This window comes from Canis lupus, chromosome X (genome assembly GCF_003254725.2).
Source record: "Canis lupus dingo isolate Sandy chromosome X, ASM325472v2, whole genome shotgun sequence".
In the NCBI taxonomy this organism is placed as follows: domain Eukaryota; kingdom Metazoa; phylum Chordata; class Mammalia; order Carnivora; family Canidae; genus Canis; species Canis lupus.
In genome coordinates this window covers 33,084,208-33,100,787 of record NC_064281.1, presented here as the reverse complement: position 1 = coordinate 33,100,787, position 16,580 = coordinate 33,084,208, and the positions used below count along the sequence as shown (strand labels likewise).

Sequence of the window (16,580 nt, the reverse complement as noted above, 5' to 3'; positions counted from 1 at the left end):
GTTTATTTGACCTGTTTATTTTAAAGGAGAAATCACCTGATTCTTTTCAAATGACACGAACACTACCTCCAATTGATGGGATTCCTATGCCACCTGTTTGCTTTTCCCCCAGTCCAATTCCTTTCTATATGGCTGCAAGTAATTGGTCAGGGAAAATGACACCTGAAAAGGAGGGCCTCACGCAGCCAGAACCAGGTAACTCTGTGTGCTCACAGGAAAAGTGTACCTTTTATTCCTCTTGTTTTCATGTTTATCTTAAGGTGTTTCGACAGTTGTTTTCTTCATCATTAGAGACTGACGTCTCATTTGAGCTCCAGTCCAGGGAAACTCTTACAAATACAAAGCATCATCAGTAACCCAAAAAATCCCATGTAACAATAGCAGCCTATTTTTATGGAGCAATGTATAACATATGTAATACCTTCTCTTACATGATCTCCTTTAAACCCTGAAGCAACTCCATGAAATAGGTGGGAGTTATAAACTTTTCATTTTGATAGATATGAGAAGTACGTAAGGCTTGAAGAGACTGAGTGACCTGGCCAAAGTTATTCAGCTTATATGAAGAGAGCCGAATTTGAATGCAGATCTTCTGGACCTGTGTGAAGTCTTGCATTTAGGCAGTATAGAGCATGGGGCATGGGGATGCCTGAGTGGCTCAGTCGGTTAAGTGTCTGACTCTTGATTTTGGCTCAGGTCATGATCTCAGGGTCATGGAATCGAGCCCCACCCAGCATAGAGCCTGCTTAAGATTCTCTCTCCTACCCCTTCTCTCCTCACCCATTGCCCACTCACGTACATGCTCTATCTCTCTCAAGAAAAAAGAAAGAGGGATCCCTGGATGGCGCAGCGGTTTGGCGCCTGCCTTTGGCCCAGGGCGCGATCCTGGAGACCTGGGATCGAATCCCACATCGGGCTCCCGGTGCATGGAGCCTGCTTCTCCCTCTGCCTGTGTCTCTGCCTCTCTCTCTCTCTCTCTCTGTGACTATCATAAATAAATAAATAAATAAATAAATAAAATAAATAAATAAATACCTTAAAAATAAAAAATAAAAAAATTAAAAAAAAAAGAAAAATAAGAGCATGGGGTATGGAGTTAAATTGATCTGGGGCCAGATGACAGCTCTGACATTTATTAACTATGTGACTTGCTTTGGGAAAGTTACTTAATTTCTCTAACCCTCAGTTTTCCTATCTTTGAAATGAGTTTAATAATACTTCTTTTTTTAATTTTTTTTATTTATGATAGAGAGAGAGAGAGAGAGAGGCAGAGACATAGGCAGAGGGAGAAGCAGGCTCCATGCACCGGGAGCCCGACGTGGGATTTGATCCCGGGTCTCCAGGATCGCGCCCTGGGCCAAAGGCAGGCGCTAAACTGCTGTGCCACCCAGGGATTCCAATAATACTTCTTTAAGAGAATGATTGAGATTAAAATGAGTTAAAGTATATAAAATATTTAGCATTGAGCCTAGCACTTTTAGGAACCTCTTTATAGTTATAGTCATGGTTATTATTGATACTTTTACCTCACTGCCTTTTAGATACACATTTTATCTTTGAAATTGTAATCCCAGCTCTTTGGCTATTATATACCTCTTCTAAGTAATTTTGTTTATAGGCATTCATGTATCTTAGTAGTGTGTATATGTTACTACAGGGCATTTGCTTGGATAGTAGGGGCAGGGCAGGAAGCCAGGAACAAGAGATCAGAATAAGCACTAGACTTGGAATTAAGATAATTTGAACACCTGGAATTAAGAATCATGGCACAGATAATTTTTAGTATCTTTGGGATCAAGAGCCTAGACAAAAGTTGAGGTAGGAAAAGCAAGAACTGTGGGCCATGGGAATAGAATATTATTTACAACTAGGACCTTAATAATGACCCGATTTCTTAAACTATATTTTTTTTCAAGGATTTTATTTATTTATTTGAGAGAGAGAGACAGAATGTGAGTGGGGAATGGGTAGAGGGAGAGGACCTCAAGCATAATCCACACTGAGCACAGAGCCTGATGGGGGCTCGATCTCACCACCCCAAGATCTTGACTCAAACCAAAATCAAGAGTCAGATGCTTGACTGAGCCACCCAGGCACCCCTGATAATGAGCCAGTTTCTTGAATTTCACACACAACTTTTGCATGCTTCCTTTTGAGATAAGCATCACTGGCACCCTTCAGGCCTGCACATGGCAAAAGTAGAGTCTGACACAGTGTGTACAAGGAAATGAGAAGTTTGTGGTTTGGGGGAAGTTGTTTCCTGCTTCAAGGGATTTGAATGTGAACATATACAGAGTTTTGTAGCTAGATCCAAAGGAAAAGCAATTCCTTATCTTTTTGTGACTGTTTGCTAAAACTGTTTTAAAGGATTTTGAAAGTCGTATCTAAGATATAACATGAATTTTTCTAAATTATTTGCAGACTTCAGTGCGTGGAGGGAGGAAGGTCAGGGGAGACCTTGCTGAGAAGGTGATATTTAGCTAAAACATAAAGGATAAGAAAGACAGCCACATGAAGAGAGAGGTTATGGCATTCTAGGCAAAGAAAATAATAGAGGCAAAGGTTTGGAGGAAGTTTATAAGAAAAGGAAAAAAGACCATTGGAGCTAGAGTGTGGGGAAAAGGCTAGACAAGATGTTGGAGAATGAAAATGTATTCATGATTTTATAGGCTATGATACGCCTATTTGATTTGAGTGTTTTTCTTAAGTGCAATAGAAAGTCATTAAAGGGTTTTAATCAGTGAAGTGATGTGCTCCAATACAACTTACATTTTAAGATGCTCACTTTTGCCTCTGTATGGATTTTAGGGAGGAAAGACTAAAAGTAAGTAGAATACTTAGGAGCCTTTTGCAAGAAATGATGGTGTGTGGTCTGGAGTGTTTACTGTGGATAGAAAGAAGGGGGCAGATTGGAAGTACATTTTAGGCAAAGAAGTAACTGAATTTACACATAGAGGTGAAGGAAATGGAAGAATCAAGGGTGATTCCTAGGCAAGAGGATGGTTGACAGGCTTGAGGGGAAAAAAATCGAGCTTGAGATACCTGGGAGACATCTAAGCAGAAATCTGGAGCAAGCAGTTGAAGGTGCAAGCCTAAAGTTCAGAAGAGAGGTCTCAACTAGAGAAATACATTTGGAACCTGACAACACAGAATTGGTATTTGTTGGTATTTACAATCCATAGGACTTGGTGAAATCACCTGTTAGATAGCAGAGTAGCAAGAGAAGAGAGCTCAGGATTTGGCCCTAAGAATGTCTAACATTTTAAAGAGCCAGCAAAGCTTTCCTCAGCCCTGTCAGCTGGTAGGGTAAGAAGAGGGGAATCGAGAGAGTAGGGTCATGAATTCAAAGTACTGCTCAGAGGTCAAGGAAAAAGCTTAAAGAAGCATCCCATGGATTTGGCATCATGGAGAATACCAGTGATCTTGAGAAGATTCCCAACACTTGGATGTGATTTCTCATGCCAGTACATCCTATGTTTTATATTCCCTCCTAGGCTATAAGTTCTTGTACTAGTTATCTGATTCTGCATAACAAGTGGCCTTAAAACTCATCTCACAGAATTTGTGAGGGCTCAAGAATCCAGAAGCAGCCTAGCTTGAGAGGGTTTCTGCTCAGAGTGTTTCATGCATTTGCAGTCATGCTGTCAGATGAGACTGTAGTCACCTGAAGGCTCCACTGGGGCTGAGGGATGCTCTTCTGTGCTCACTCATGTGGCTGTTGGCAGGAGGTTTTACTTCTTCAGCATGTGGACTTCTCCCTAGGAATGGTCCTCACATGACTTCTCCCAGAGGAAGTGATTCAAGGAAGACAAAGTGGGGGTACCAAGACATAAGCTGCAGTAACATCACAATTGTGGCTGCTTTGTTTGGTTGGCCATATAGATCAACCTGGTAAAATGTGGAAGGGAATGACACAAACGTGCACATGTCAGGAGGATGTACATCACTCGGGCCCTTTTTGGGGACTGACAGTCAAAGCACTGGATATCTGGGTAGTATTTTTTCCCAAAGGAATAGTGTTTGCCTGTTCATACGAATGAAGCAACTGCTATCTATCTCATCAGCATCGAAGTTTTTAAACTTCCAGAAAGAGACTTTAAAACCTATTATCACTATGAATGAATTCCATTCAATTCTCTTTACATGAAGTTAAGGGACTTTAGTAAAATTATACCTGTACTTTATATTACAGAATAATTTATTACCCAGTTGTCTTTCAATTTTCCATTGAAAGCTGGTTTTCAAAAAAAAAATAAAAAAAATAAAAAAAAAAATAAAATAAAAAAAAAAAAGAAAGCTGGTTTTCTCTTTTCCCTTTTAATCAGATTATTTTCGAGATAACATGGCCAAAGGGAAAGAAACAGATAATTCTTCGGCAACAGATTCAGAAAGCCTTGGAGAAACTACCGATGTCTTAAACATGGTAATGATTTTCCCATTTATCTGTATAGATATGTTTGGATTTTAGTTCATAGTGTATTCACGTGTGTGTGCTGTTACTTGTTAAAAAAGCTTTTGGTTTTTGTTTCATTTTGTTATTTTTATATATGTTTGTTATTGTGTTGAGGTATAGATTACATACAATACAATTAATTTTGGTCCTTATATCTTTAGTATGCAGTTGAGAGTAGATTGAACTATTTTGTGTTAATTTTATATATAAGAATGTGTAAATATATAATCTTATATATGGTCTTTATTCTTTTTAGAACATATTTTTTATTTATTGCAGACACATATGATGAGCCTGAATTCCAATGACAAGTCCCTAAAATTATCACCAATTGATAAACAAAAGGTATAATATAGAGAATTATTTTCATTATGGTGGGTAAGAACAGTTTAAATTCTATTTTTTCTTGAAAGGTTTCTGGAGCACAATGAAAGATAAGTATTCACTTACTTTAGATTTTAAAAGAGGAATCCATTGTAGATAGCCTCAATTTGGATTTGTTCTGTTGTTATATATTTCCTGTGATGCAACAAGAGTGACAGAATTTCATTGCTGAAATTTACTGTTTGGTGTCACTAACAAGTCACAGTAGCCACATTCTCTTAGCATCAAAGCAAAAGATAATTATGGCAGTTCATAAGTAATTGGAAGAGGCTACTGTTTATCAGAATGATTCTTGGACTTGGGTTGCATATGACTTTGGTTGAGTTACCATGTTATCCTCAAAGATGATATTAACATCTTTTCTAGCTCTAAAATTTGGTGGTTTTAGTGAAAATATTTGATAATTTCTTTTCCAATGTGTGGAATGGGTTTTAATCTCTCACAGAATTGATAGCATGAAAACAAATTTAAACATTTGGAAATTAATCAGAAACCATACATGGGTGATAGAGACTTTTTAATGAATAACAGATGAATAGCAAGAGGAAGAAGTAATTGATGGTTTTCACAACCCTGGAGAGATAAATGCCTGTCCTTAAATTCTTTGCTTCTCCTGGCTTTAAAGACCAGTGAGGTGAAAGGAAGGAGAGGTTTGGCGATTAGAAAAGTAAATTGGAGAAATGTAAATTGAAGGAAGAAAGCTTATAGACAACATTTAATTTTCATTTCCAGTGCTTTTGCTGCATTATTTAGTTAAAAATCCTTTAAGTCGAAGTCACTGAAATGCAAGAGGATCTTGCTGAATTATAAAAATTTAGTGCTAGTCTTTGTTAGTCTTAACCTCTGTGTTACTGAGAGGCATAGTGAATAACAGCATTCCTTTTGAATATGAGAGAGCTGTTGTCCTCACACAGTGTGGCAGCTCAGTGAGTGTTGACTGACTTCATTGATTACTATACTTGCAAACAGATGTCTTTCCTGTGTCTTCTTTCCTTCCTCTTCTCTTAGACTGAGGGCTCTCCCTGTTTTGTGCTACTTGATTGTGCTAGGGAAATAAAAACACATACATTTAAAAATCATTTCTGACAACTGGGCCTCTGTCTCTCTTTAGGGCACTTGAAAGAATTGTGATTTTTTTAAAGATTAGGACCTAGAACAAACAGAAGGAAAGCACTTCCTTGTAAACTGACTTATATTTTATACTTCGTGTAGTCCTTTTAAGTAGAAGCCTGACCAGACCTTTTTTGGTGAATGAAAAAAGATTTATTATAGTATTTCCATTTATTAATTTTTAACTTGTGCTGTTTTAAATTTTTTAGCATAAAAATGACCTCTTCCTAGGCCTAGCACTCACCACAATTTATAACATTTGATTTAGTGAGGTTTTACTCTCCAGAAGCCCAAATTCATCAAGTATTTTAATTCATTAGCTTGTAGAATTTGGATCAACAATTTGATTTTTACCTTATTTTGTCCAGCAGGAAATTATTTTCATATTCTTAATGTATCATTCAAATCGCAATGTTTAATTTCATAAAATTTATAAGAATCTTAACATTTTACCCTAAGTATTTTTTCCACATAGTGGTTAGTTTCATGTATCCAAGTTATTATAATTAAATAATACAACAGACAAAAGGAAGAGGGTCAAAAATTTGTTTTGAAAAGGAACATATTGTTTAGTTATGTCACTAAAAAGATTTCATTGGAGTTTTCAGATTTGTCTTCTAGAAGTAAGCTATTCATTTTTTCCAATATTTAAGAATTTCATATTTTAATATATTTAATTTTGTGAATTTCAAAAGACCAATCAAAATTTGACAATTAAAATAATAGGGAAGGTAGGAAAATATGAAACTGAACCCACAGGGCTGCATGCAGGATAAGAGTACTTTTTTTTAACACTATTTTGCAAAATCAGTCTGGAAATATATTTAAGAATTGACTCAGATTAAGAAAAGGGATAGAGAAGAAATATTGATGGTCCTGTGTAAGTAGTGGCAAAAATGAAAGCAAATAGTAAGAATGTGCAAGTTAGATGCAGATACACGGTGCCACATCAAAATCAGATGTACCATAGACTTAGTGGCATAAGTGATCTCCAGAGAAAGCCAGATCTGACTGGACATTTTTATTCTGCTAATGAAACTTAGTGTAATGTAAAATCTTGGCAGTATTTTGTAGTAGATAAGTTACCTTTGTTAACTAATCGTAGTATGACGATTACTTCAAAAATTTACAGAAACAAGAAACAATTGAGAAACTGAAGCAGCATACAGCTCACTTTGGAAATGATGATAGTAAAGGATGTGCAAGTGAAGAGATGTCCAAAACAGTGAAAGAGGGGAAAGCATATAAACAACTTTTGGCAAAAGGAATATACATGACGCAAGCAGCTATGACTATGGAAGCATTTTCAGATGAGGACATAGGTAATGACTCAGGCCAGCCTGGGCCTCGGGCTGACACCCACGCAGAGGGTGTGCAAAGAAAGATATTTAGTTGTGAAAGTAAGCATGGTCTCTATCCACCTGACTTTAAGGCGATAGCAAAGGAAAGTGATGGAGGCCAAAGTCAGAAGGATCCAGAAGCAGAAGAAACAGTCTCTGAGAAGGAAAACGAGCTGGCGGAAATGGCAGGTCTGCAGGCTAGGAGACAAAGTGAAGAGAATTTAAGAAATATTAATATGTTCTTTGACGACTTACCAAATAGAGACATGAATATTGAGGATGAAGAAAGTAAAGATTTTGTTAAGGACAGTAGGAGGAACAAACAAGATGTGATCTTTGACAGTGAAAGAGAATCTATAGAGGAGCCAGACAGTTACTTGGAAGGTGAAAGCGAAAGTCAGCAAGGTACCACTGATGGCTTCGAGCAGCCTGAGTCAGTAGAATTTAGTAGTGGAGAGAAAGAGGATGATGATGAAGTGGAAACTGACCAAAACTTGTGGTATAGCAGAAAATTTATCGAACAAGGACACAAGGAAGAGACCGAACACATACTGTCCAAATTCATGGCAAAATATGATTTTAAGTGTGACCACTTGTCAGAGATTCCAGAGGAGCAGGAAGGAGCAGAGGATTCAGAAGGAAGTGGAATAGAGGAGCAAGAGGTAGAGGCAAATGAGAATGTGGAGGTGCCTGCAGGAAAAGAGGAGAAGGAAATAGAGATCCTGTCAGACGACCTGACAGACAGAGCAGAGGTGAGTGAAGGCAAGGGAAAGGCAGGAGGTGGAGGTGAGGGAATCCAGCGGGAGGGTGATTCAGGAGTGGAACAGAGGCAAAGTGAGGAGGGGCAAGAGGAGGAAGACAAGAGAGGAGGAGAAATGGAGGGCCTGGCTAAGGGAGAGAAAAACCTAGAAGAGGAGGAGGCCCAGGAACAAAGGGAGAGGGAACAAGGCCATCGGGAAGAAAGAAACAAAGGAACAGAAGGAGAGGAAGGGGAAGAGCAAAGAGATGAGAAGGAAGGGGAGGGGAGAGGAGGGGAAGAAGACCGGGAAGAGGAAGAAGAGGAGGAAGAAGGCAAGGAGGAAGGAGAATGGAAAGAGGAAGGACAGGGAGAGGGGGAAGAAGAAGGAGAGGAGGAGGAAGCAGAGGAGAAAGAAGAAGAAGCAGAGCAAGGAGGGGAGGAAGGAGAGGGGGAAGAGGAGGAAGGAGGAGAGGGGGAAGGGAAGAAAAGAGAAGGGGAAGGGGAAGAGGAAGGAGCAGAGAAAGAGAAGGAAGCAGAAGAAGTAGAGGAGGAAGGAGAGGGGGAATTGGAAGAGGAAGGGGAGGGGGAATTAGAGGAAGGAGAGGGAAAAGGGGAAGAAAGAGAGGGGGAATTGGAGGGGGAAGAGGAGGAGGGGGAAGAGGAAGGGGAGGAGAAAGAGGAGGCTGGAGGGGAGGAAGGAGAGGCAGAATGGGAAGGAAAGGGGGAAGTGGAGGAAGGAGAAGGGGAAGTGGAGGAGGAAGGAGAGGAGGAAGTGGAAGAAGGAGAAGGGGAAGGAGAGGGGGAAGTGGAGGAAGGAGAAGCAGAAGAAGAGGATGCAGAAGAAGAAGAAAGGGAAGTGGAAGAAGAAGGAGAGGGGGAAGGAAACAAAAGAGAATATGAAGGGGAGGAGGAAGAGGGAGAAGAGGAGGAAAGAGAAAATGAAAGAGAGGAGGAAGAAGAAGGAGGAGAAGCAGGGGAAGGGGAGGAGGAAGAAGAGGGGGAAGCAGGGCAGGAAGAAGGGGAGGGGGAAGAAGGGGAAGAGGAGGTAGGGGAGGAAGAGGGCGAAGGAGAGGAAGAAGAAGAAGGGGAGGAAGAAGAAGGAGAGGAGGAGGGGGAAGAGGAGGAAGGAGAGGGGGAGGAGGAAGGGAGAGGAAGGGAAGGTGAGAGGGAAGAGGAAGTAGGGGAGGAGGAGGAAACAGAAGGGGAAGGGGACAAGGAAGGAGAGGAGGAAGGAGAGGAAGAGGGAGAGGAAGCAGAGTGGGGAGTGAGGGAGAGGGAAGAGAAGGACACTGAAGAAGAGGGGAAATATGAGGAGACAGGAGATGAAGAGAGTGAAAAACAGGGAAGACGGGGTGAAGGAAGAGAGTCCAACAGAGCAAGCAAAATCAGAGGATCTGTGAAATATAACAAAGATAAGGCATACCCCCAAAAGTTTATTACTAACACAGAGGGAAAGGGGAAAGAGCGTGAGGCACAGAGGTTCAAAATGCCAATGCGGTCAAAACAACTTTTAAAAAATGGGCCACCGGGTTCTAAAAAATTCTGGACTAATGTATTACCACATTATTTAGAATTGAAGTAACAAACTTTAAAATTGACTGGATTTGGTCCAGCCAAACAGAGTATCTTACACATAATAGGCACTAAATACATTTTATTAAAATTGCTTTTAGGCCATGGTTACTTTATGTTTGGTATAGTAACAACTGATAAAGACAACATAAGGCACTGGTAAATTTAGCGCCTCTTAAACTAATATTTTTGGTATATTTCCCCCCAAAATTATGAATCTGTCACTAGAACATATCAAAGGGTCATAGCAGATAAATAACATTATATATTTCTCATTAAAGACAGATTTAGGAGATTGTAGTATACTATTATAAGAGTGTTGCGTTTGTATATGCGAACTGGTCCCTTTAAAGACGGCACAGATCCTTCAGGGAGATAAAAACATCTCATTTCTTATGACTTTATTTCAATCCCTGATGACAGTTTGCCTACCATAAGGAATAATTTTGTAAGATGGATGATATTCTAAAACTAAAATGAAGAATTCATATTTTTAAAAAATAGTGCTTTTTTTTTTTTTTACCTTATATGTGTCCTTTTTGCAACAATCTACCAAGTGACAGCTGGATTCAAAGCTTAGATCTTAATGTGACATCTTTTAGTTACTGTCTGGGCAAATGACAGTATATCTCATGAAATGGAGGTGAACCTAAACATATATTCTGGAAGTATGTAAAACTTGTAAGTAGTTATTGGCCAGGCAGAGCACCTCACTGGGGTTCACTTTCCTCATGTGTAAGATGGAGTGGATTGAATGATTGAACTAAGGTCTGTTCTAACTCTCAGATTCTTTTGTTCTAACAGGTGGTTTTTCGCCCATTGTGTTTGTCATTTGCATGAAAGTTTTTTAAAACTTTAATGTCACTTTAAAATCAATCTTTTCTATAAATTATATGTTCTTTACTCCTAAAAACTTAGGCTGAGCCTTCATGTCTCTTGTCTTCTGTTATTCTGTATTCTAAACTTTAACTTCTGAGCTTTACCTGGACTGTCAGAATCTTCATTCCCAATGTCTATTATGTACCCTCAGTGTGTTCTTCATTGACTATTCTGTAATTCTCAGTTCGTTGCTTGTTAGAATGTTCCAAGTAAAATAAAGTGTAAATATATACTGTCAGTAATTGTTTGTGGAAAGAAAAACTAACATTAAGTATTGATTTTTCAAGAGGCTAGATTTCTATTAGCATAAATTCAGTCTTCCCTTAAAATTTTCAGTATGTATCATGCAGGTAGATCATTTGATTGTTCTTTATTCATAGCTCCCTTTTCAACTGATTTCTTGGCCCAGTCCCTTCCATATCTCAGGCATGAGGGATTTCTTCCACTTTAATCAAGGAGGATCTCGATGGTAAACTTCCTGTGAATTTTGGGTAGTCGGATCCTTTGCATATTCTACTCTCCACGAGAAAGAATATGGGGAAAGAGACTAGAATACAAAGAGAAGAAACTCCTAGCAGCAACTGTAGATTTTGTTTTAGCTGCGGGGATCTTTGATCACTTCCCCTAACTAACCAAAGATGCTAACTTGGCATTGCAGGGTTCTACCAAATTCTACCACATTCATTGTCAGTGGAGTAGAATTGATATTTTGATAAAGTGTGTGTTCTGTCCCACTAATGCTAGTGCCCCACATGGTTATTTAAAAAGTTGATTTAAAATGATTAACTGAAAAAAAAAAAAGATTAACTGAGATGAATGATAGAAGTGGAGTTCCTCAAGGAAAAGCCTTCAGGGAGAAAAGAAACTCTTACACTCAAGTTATTCATGTTAAGGTGTGGGCGTTCTTTTTGCCCTGAAGGCCTTCCTGGCCGGCAACTTGAAAATGGTGTTCTGAGCATGCACCCATCTCACTATTTGAACTGGTCTAGAGAGCCACTTTTAAACAGCATTTCCTGCCATTTTTTTTTCCTGCCATTTTTTTCACATTTCCCTGGCCAACAAAAGTGTTCTGTGCTCTTTTAGAAGCAATCGCTCATGCAGGCATGGTATTCTGGTCATAAGAGCATAGGCCTAGTCATTTTGAGATGTGAATTAGTACTTGGTTAAACAGATCGGAATAACTGGTTCCTTCTTTATTGTCCTCATCTGCTGGTTGATCAAGCTTTTATTGTAGCTTATTAGGTTATTACTGAGGCCAGTGTGAGGTGTGTGTGTAGAATCCGTTGAGTTACAGTCTCAAGTGAGGACTCTGGCAGAAAAATATTTTAAGGTAAGCTACAAAGGAGTACCACAGAAACTGCTGCTGCTGCCGAACAGCAGCTCCTGAGGTGAGTGCAACGAAACGTTTTCTGTTATTTCATTGTAGAGGTAAACTTGCTATACACATATGTATTTAAGATAAAATGCTACCATAGAGGAAAGTGCTGTAATTCCTTCTTCCTTCAATCTTTCCGTTTTACCTGACCTGTAACTTAATATTTGGTATGTGCTATTCATTCAACAAAGAAGCATGTACCAAGCGCCCACTAGGAAACAGCAGCTTTCCCAAATCAGGTAGATCTCAAGAAATGAGGGCTTCTTGCTGTCAACCTCCTGCGGCCCTTTTACCTGTCAGGGACATTAGGTAGGTAAAGATTTCTTGAAATCACACCAGGTAAAAGGAATTCCTGTGGCTCTGCCTTTAACTATGGCTTAACAATGCCCTTTTGTTACTGGATTCCTCTGTGTTCTTAGCCAGAACTACCCAAAGATAAAAATATCTGAAAACAAATCTATGGCTTTTCTACATTAAGCCCCTTAATTAAGAAGAAGACAGTGGTTTTATGCCTTGAGTATGCCAAGAGTAAGATACAGTTCCCTGATCTCAAGGAACTCTTGGCTGTTCCTATAGGCTAACCAGAAACTTTACCAGTACAGTAGAAAGTTTCAAGAATGGCACTTCAGTGGCCACAGAGAAAGGCTAGGAAAGGGCTTCTGGGGAGCAGTGGTGGTGGAATATAAACTGAGTCATGAGAAGTAAAGCTTAGCACGCAAGCAGCAGGGGCAAGGCTTTCCAGGTTGATGGGAGCCAAGAGGGTATTTCAGCGTAGAGCAACTTAGAGCATCTTTTGGTTCTGGGTAGAGAGGCAAAGGGTCTCATTGTTTGTAAAAGATGCTAAACAGCAAAAGTAAGATGCTCACAATTGGGCTTTTATAACCCTCTGACAGCAATATGGAGGGGTGGGGGTCAGAGAGGGACAGGACCAGAGCCAGGGATGCCAGTTGGGAGGCAGCTCTAGGAGACCAGGCAGAGACAGAAGAGAGGACTAGGACAGTGTGGACAGAGAGTTGAAGACGTGTTATCAGGACAGCTTCAGGGATAGAATTGGAGGGCTTGGTAAAGAGCTGTAACTTGGAAGGAGCAAAAAGGCCAAGCTTTTCTTGAATGAAGAACCAGGTGCAAAAAGTGCCATGTGCCAAGGCTGAGAACAGAGGAGTAGGGGTGGATTTAGGATCCTGTTTGGTGCTTTTTGATCCGGGAGATATTCCGCAGAGAGATGGATGTCTGGACTTGGAGCTCAGGGGATATTGCTGGGTATTGCCAGCTTTTTATGGGTAGTTAAAACCATGGAGTTGAATGCCAGGCAGCATTCAGCATGAAAAGAGAAGAAGTGAAGAGAGTCCAAGGAAGCATCAATAGGTAACAGGAAGATTGAGAAAGGGAAGTCTGAGAAGGGGGTGGCGTAGGAACACTTTTCAGGGAAGAGAAGTGCCGCCCAAGCCAAGGAGGGAAAGTAGTGGAGGGCTGCAGAGGCGTCTGGGAGAGGCCCAGCAGAAAGGATGGCCAGAGCCCACATTGCTAGCAAAGAGGGAGCTCCAGGAAGCCCACCTTTGAATCAGGGACTTTGGTACCCTGGGAAGAAGCATCTTAGACTTGCTATTACTATATATAAGGGTACATGAGCAAAGGATGTTGTTGAAGTGAGCTTATCAACAAAAAGGAAGAGCCTACAGTGCTCTAAATTTCAGCCTGTGGGGGCAACAACTCTGGAGGCAGCTGTTCTGGTCTTGAGCAGAGCCCGGGGAAAGAGTCCGGGCCCTGGCACCCAGTGGATCTGGATTCAAACCCTAGCCCTTCATGGATTAGCTCAGTGGACACCTGGGAAAGCTTTTCCTCTTTTAACCATTCTAAATCTGATTTATTGCTTTTTATAAAGGAAGGGGCCTTTGGAGAGGTTAGTTAGTTTTAACACATGAAACATGTTAGGGATACTCAGCAAATGGTTGGCCCGTGTCCCTCTCATTATCCCCTCTGACCACATCAAGCCCTGTGCGGAACTGCCCTCATGAATCCCCAATCATTGACAGATGTGTGTGAGTGTAGTCCAGCAAACCTGACTTCTGTTTATTCTTATTTATTTTTTGACTTCTGTTTAAATACAACATAGCTAATGCCACCCCCCCCCCCGTCAGAAAAAAAATTGGCTCATAGAAATAGATCTGTGGGAATGAAGTGAGTTATAATAATGATAACCCTTAAATATGGGGTAGGGTGAAACTCTGCATACAATATATACATGTGCCCAATACTGGCCCTCAGTGTTTTAATAAGCATGTTGAAAGGCTCGTACTCACACGGTTCGCCAGAAATTTTGGTGGCAGTGCTGTCATGGGACAACAGATTTGCCTGTGCCCTAATATTTTAATCAAAATAGATTTAAAAATAAAAAGAGTAAAACTGCCTACCAGCAGGAAAGTCTGTATCCTCAGCGTTATAATCACTTTTGTAGGCCTGCTTATCAGAGTCAAACTGAAATGGATTTGGTGGTGAAAATACCAGATTAGAAATGAACTAAGGGATCAGTATATAGAAAGGAGGAAGAGTTTAGAGATTACAAAGTAGTGACATTAGAAGCCAATAATTTGGAGGTCAAACTGAGAGCCCTTAGGTGCAGTCTGGCTTGCAGACTCATTTTGTTTGGTTTACCAGTGATTTTTTTTAACATTTTTAATCCATTGCCAACATTGAAATACCGGGAAACTTCATACTGTAACAGTGTTTTCTGGACTTGACTTGTTGGAAATTCTGAGGCCACACTAGCCCACAGTCCAGCCAAGGCACCCCTCCACTTTCCTATCACCCTAGGCTGTTCATGACAGGTCCTGTCTTCTTCCCTTGCTTGTTCTAGCTGCTGGGCTCCTGGCAGAGCATAAAGGGAGGTGTACAAGAGAGTAGAACAAATAAATGAACCCTTTAAGGTGAATTATTTTCTAGTGATAAGATCTGGAACATTATGGCCAAAAGGTGTCCAAGCCTCTTGGTTTTTGATGGTCCTTGATGTGTACTAGAGAATCTTAAAATCACTTGTATTTGTATACAGATACTCACTGTTTGCTTGTATTATTTTCTCTGTAAATAATCTTTTTAATTTTGATGCAGACCCTCTGAGGTAGGTATTACTAGTGTTATTTTCCCATTTTACAGAGAAACTGTAAGTATATTATTAGGTACCTTGCTCAGGCTGTGATTGATAGTACAGAACTTGGAAAACAGTACTTAGGTCTTTGTATTGAATGCCCTTCCCACTCTCTCCTCATGCCTCAGTGAGTTCTGGTATAGTATAAATATGAACTTATGTGTTAACCCTTCTTGTCCTAAAAAAACCTTAAAATTGAGATTTTTAAAATATACACTTCCCCACCTGGTATTATGTAGATATAGTTTTATGCCCCACCTGGTATTATGTAGATATAGTTTTATGCTCTATTAATCTATTTGGAAAACATTGTCCACCCTATATGACATTGAGGCACCTCATAAATTGAGAATTGTAGCATAAATTTTACACTTTATAGTCTCTTTTAAAAACTTGTTTAAAACCCCTTATTGAAATACATATAGAAAAGAGCATGTGTATTTTCCACAAAGTGACCATGCCCATATAGTCAACACCCAGATCAAGGTAGGGCACACTGTCGGCTTCCCAGAGGCTCCCCTCCAAACCCCCATCCAGACACTTCCATTCCCCCAGGATGACCACTATGCCAATATCTGATAGCAGCCTCTAGTTTTTCAAGGATTCGATGTAGCTGTATTGTTAAGCAAACTGAAACCTCACAAGGGACATTCAGTTTCTTGATATTTCCCATAAGAAATGCAAAACGTGTGACCCTGCGCCTGACCCAGGAGTGCAGCTCCCTGCGCTATGTCCGACCAACCGCCCTTTTGTGCGAGCCAGGCCCATTCACTTCTTTACTGTGGTCCCAACACAGGATGTGTTTCCATTGAACATTCCGTTCAGCATTCCGTTGAACATTCCGTTGAACATTCTGCTTTACACCTTATGTGGTTCTGGTGACAAGAATATATTTAAACTTTGCCCTTTCTCTTCGTAAAATGACAGTACTCTGCCAATCTCTCCTAAATTGTTTCGGTTTGAAGGTAAGTACTCATATGTGATTTAAAGTAGTTGTCCAGATGTGAATAGATTAATTTTAAATGTGCTTAAGTGTAAAGTTCTACAACTCATGTGATTTCTAGTGAAAATGGTTTCTAAGAGCTTTCTCAAAGTTAGAAAATGACATTGTTCTAGCAGTTCTTCATTGTTAGATTTTCATAGTTATGAGTAAATTTATAGTTCATTATAAAAGAGATGTGTGTTTTGCTTGTTTCTAAAATAAGATAAAATGTCATGTTCCTTTTTATAATAGCGTGATATTGTCCTGTAGTTACATTAATATCTTAGTTCACTAGCACGACTGGAGTTGACCCAGCTGCTAAACTAGCAGAATTCTCCAATAGAAGAGGACTTTGCTGGAACACAGCTCAGTGCCCCTCCCTCTGGCAGACAGATGGACACAGTCTGAAATTCTCTGTCTTGGGAACACTGTTCTTTCCAAGTGGCCTTCATTTATGTACATTCATGAATACATCCATCAGCCATAAATCTTAAATCTAGTAATCTTGCTTCTCATTCCCCTCCAGAGTAGTCTCTGATCACTTTACCTTCTCATAATGTGCTTCTGGCTAGGCATAATATACAATATAAATCACTTAGAAGGG

At 40.0% G+C, this 16,580-nt stretch overlaps 1 protein-coding gene across 10 annotated transcripts in view; it reads left to right on the top strand.

Annotated features, from left to right (window-relative positions):
• Positions 1-16,580, top strand: part of RPGR (retinitis pigmentosa GTPase regulator) — a 77,170-nt gene that overhangs the window by 21,256 nt on the left and 39,334 nt on the right. For 9 of the 10 annotated variants that reach the window (XM_025439965.3, XM_025439986.3, XM_025440006.3 and 6 more), the window contains exons 11-14: positions 27-195; positions 4,326-4,423; positions 4,733-4,798; positions 7,080-8,039. In XM_025439965.3, coding sequence (XP_025295750.1) covers positions 27-195; positions 4,326-4,423; positions 4,733-4,798; positions 7,080-8,039 — 1,293 coding nt within the window. The remainder of the gene's footprint in view (positions 1-26; positions 196-4,325; positions 4,424-4,732; positions 4,799-7,079; positions 8,040-16,580) is intronic. The other variant, XM_035712250.2, reaches the window with a different exon arrangement.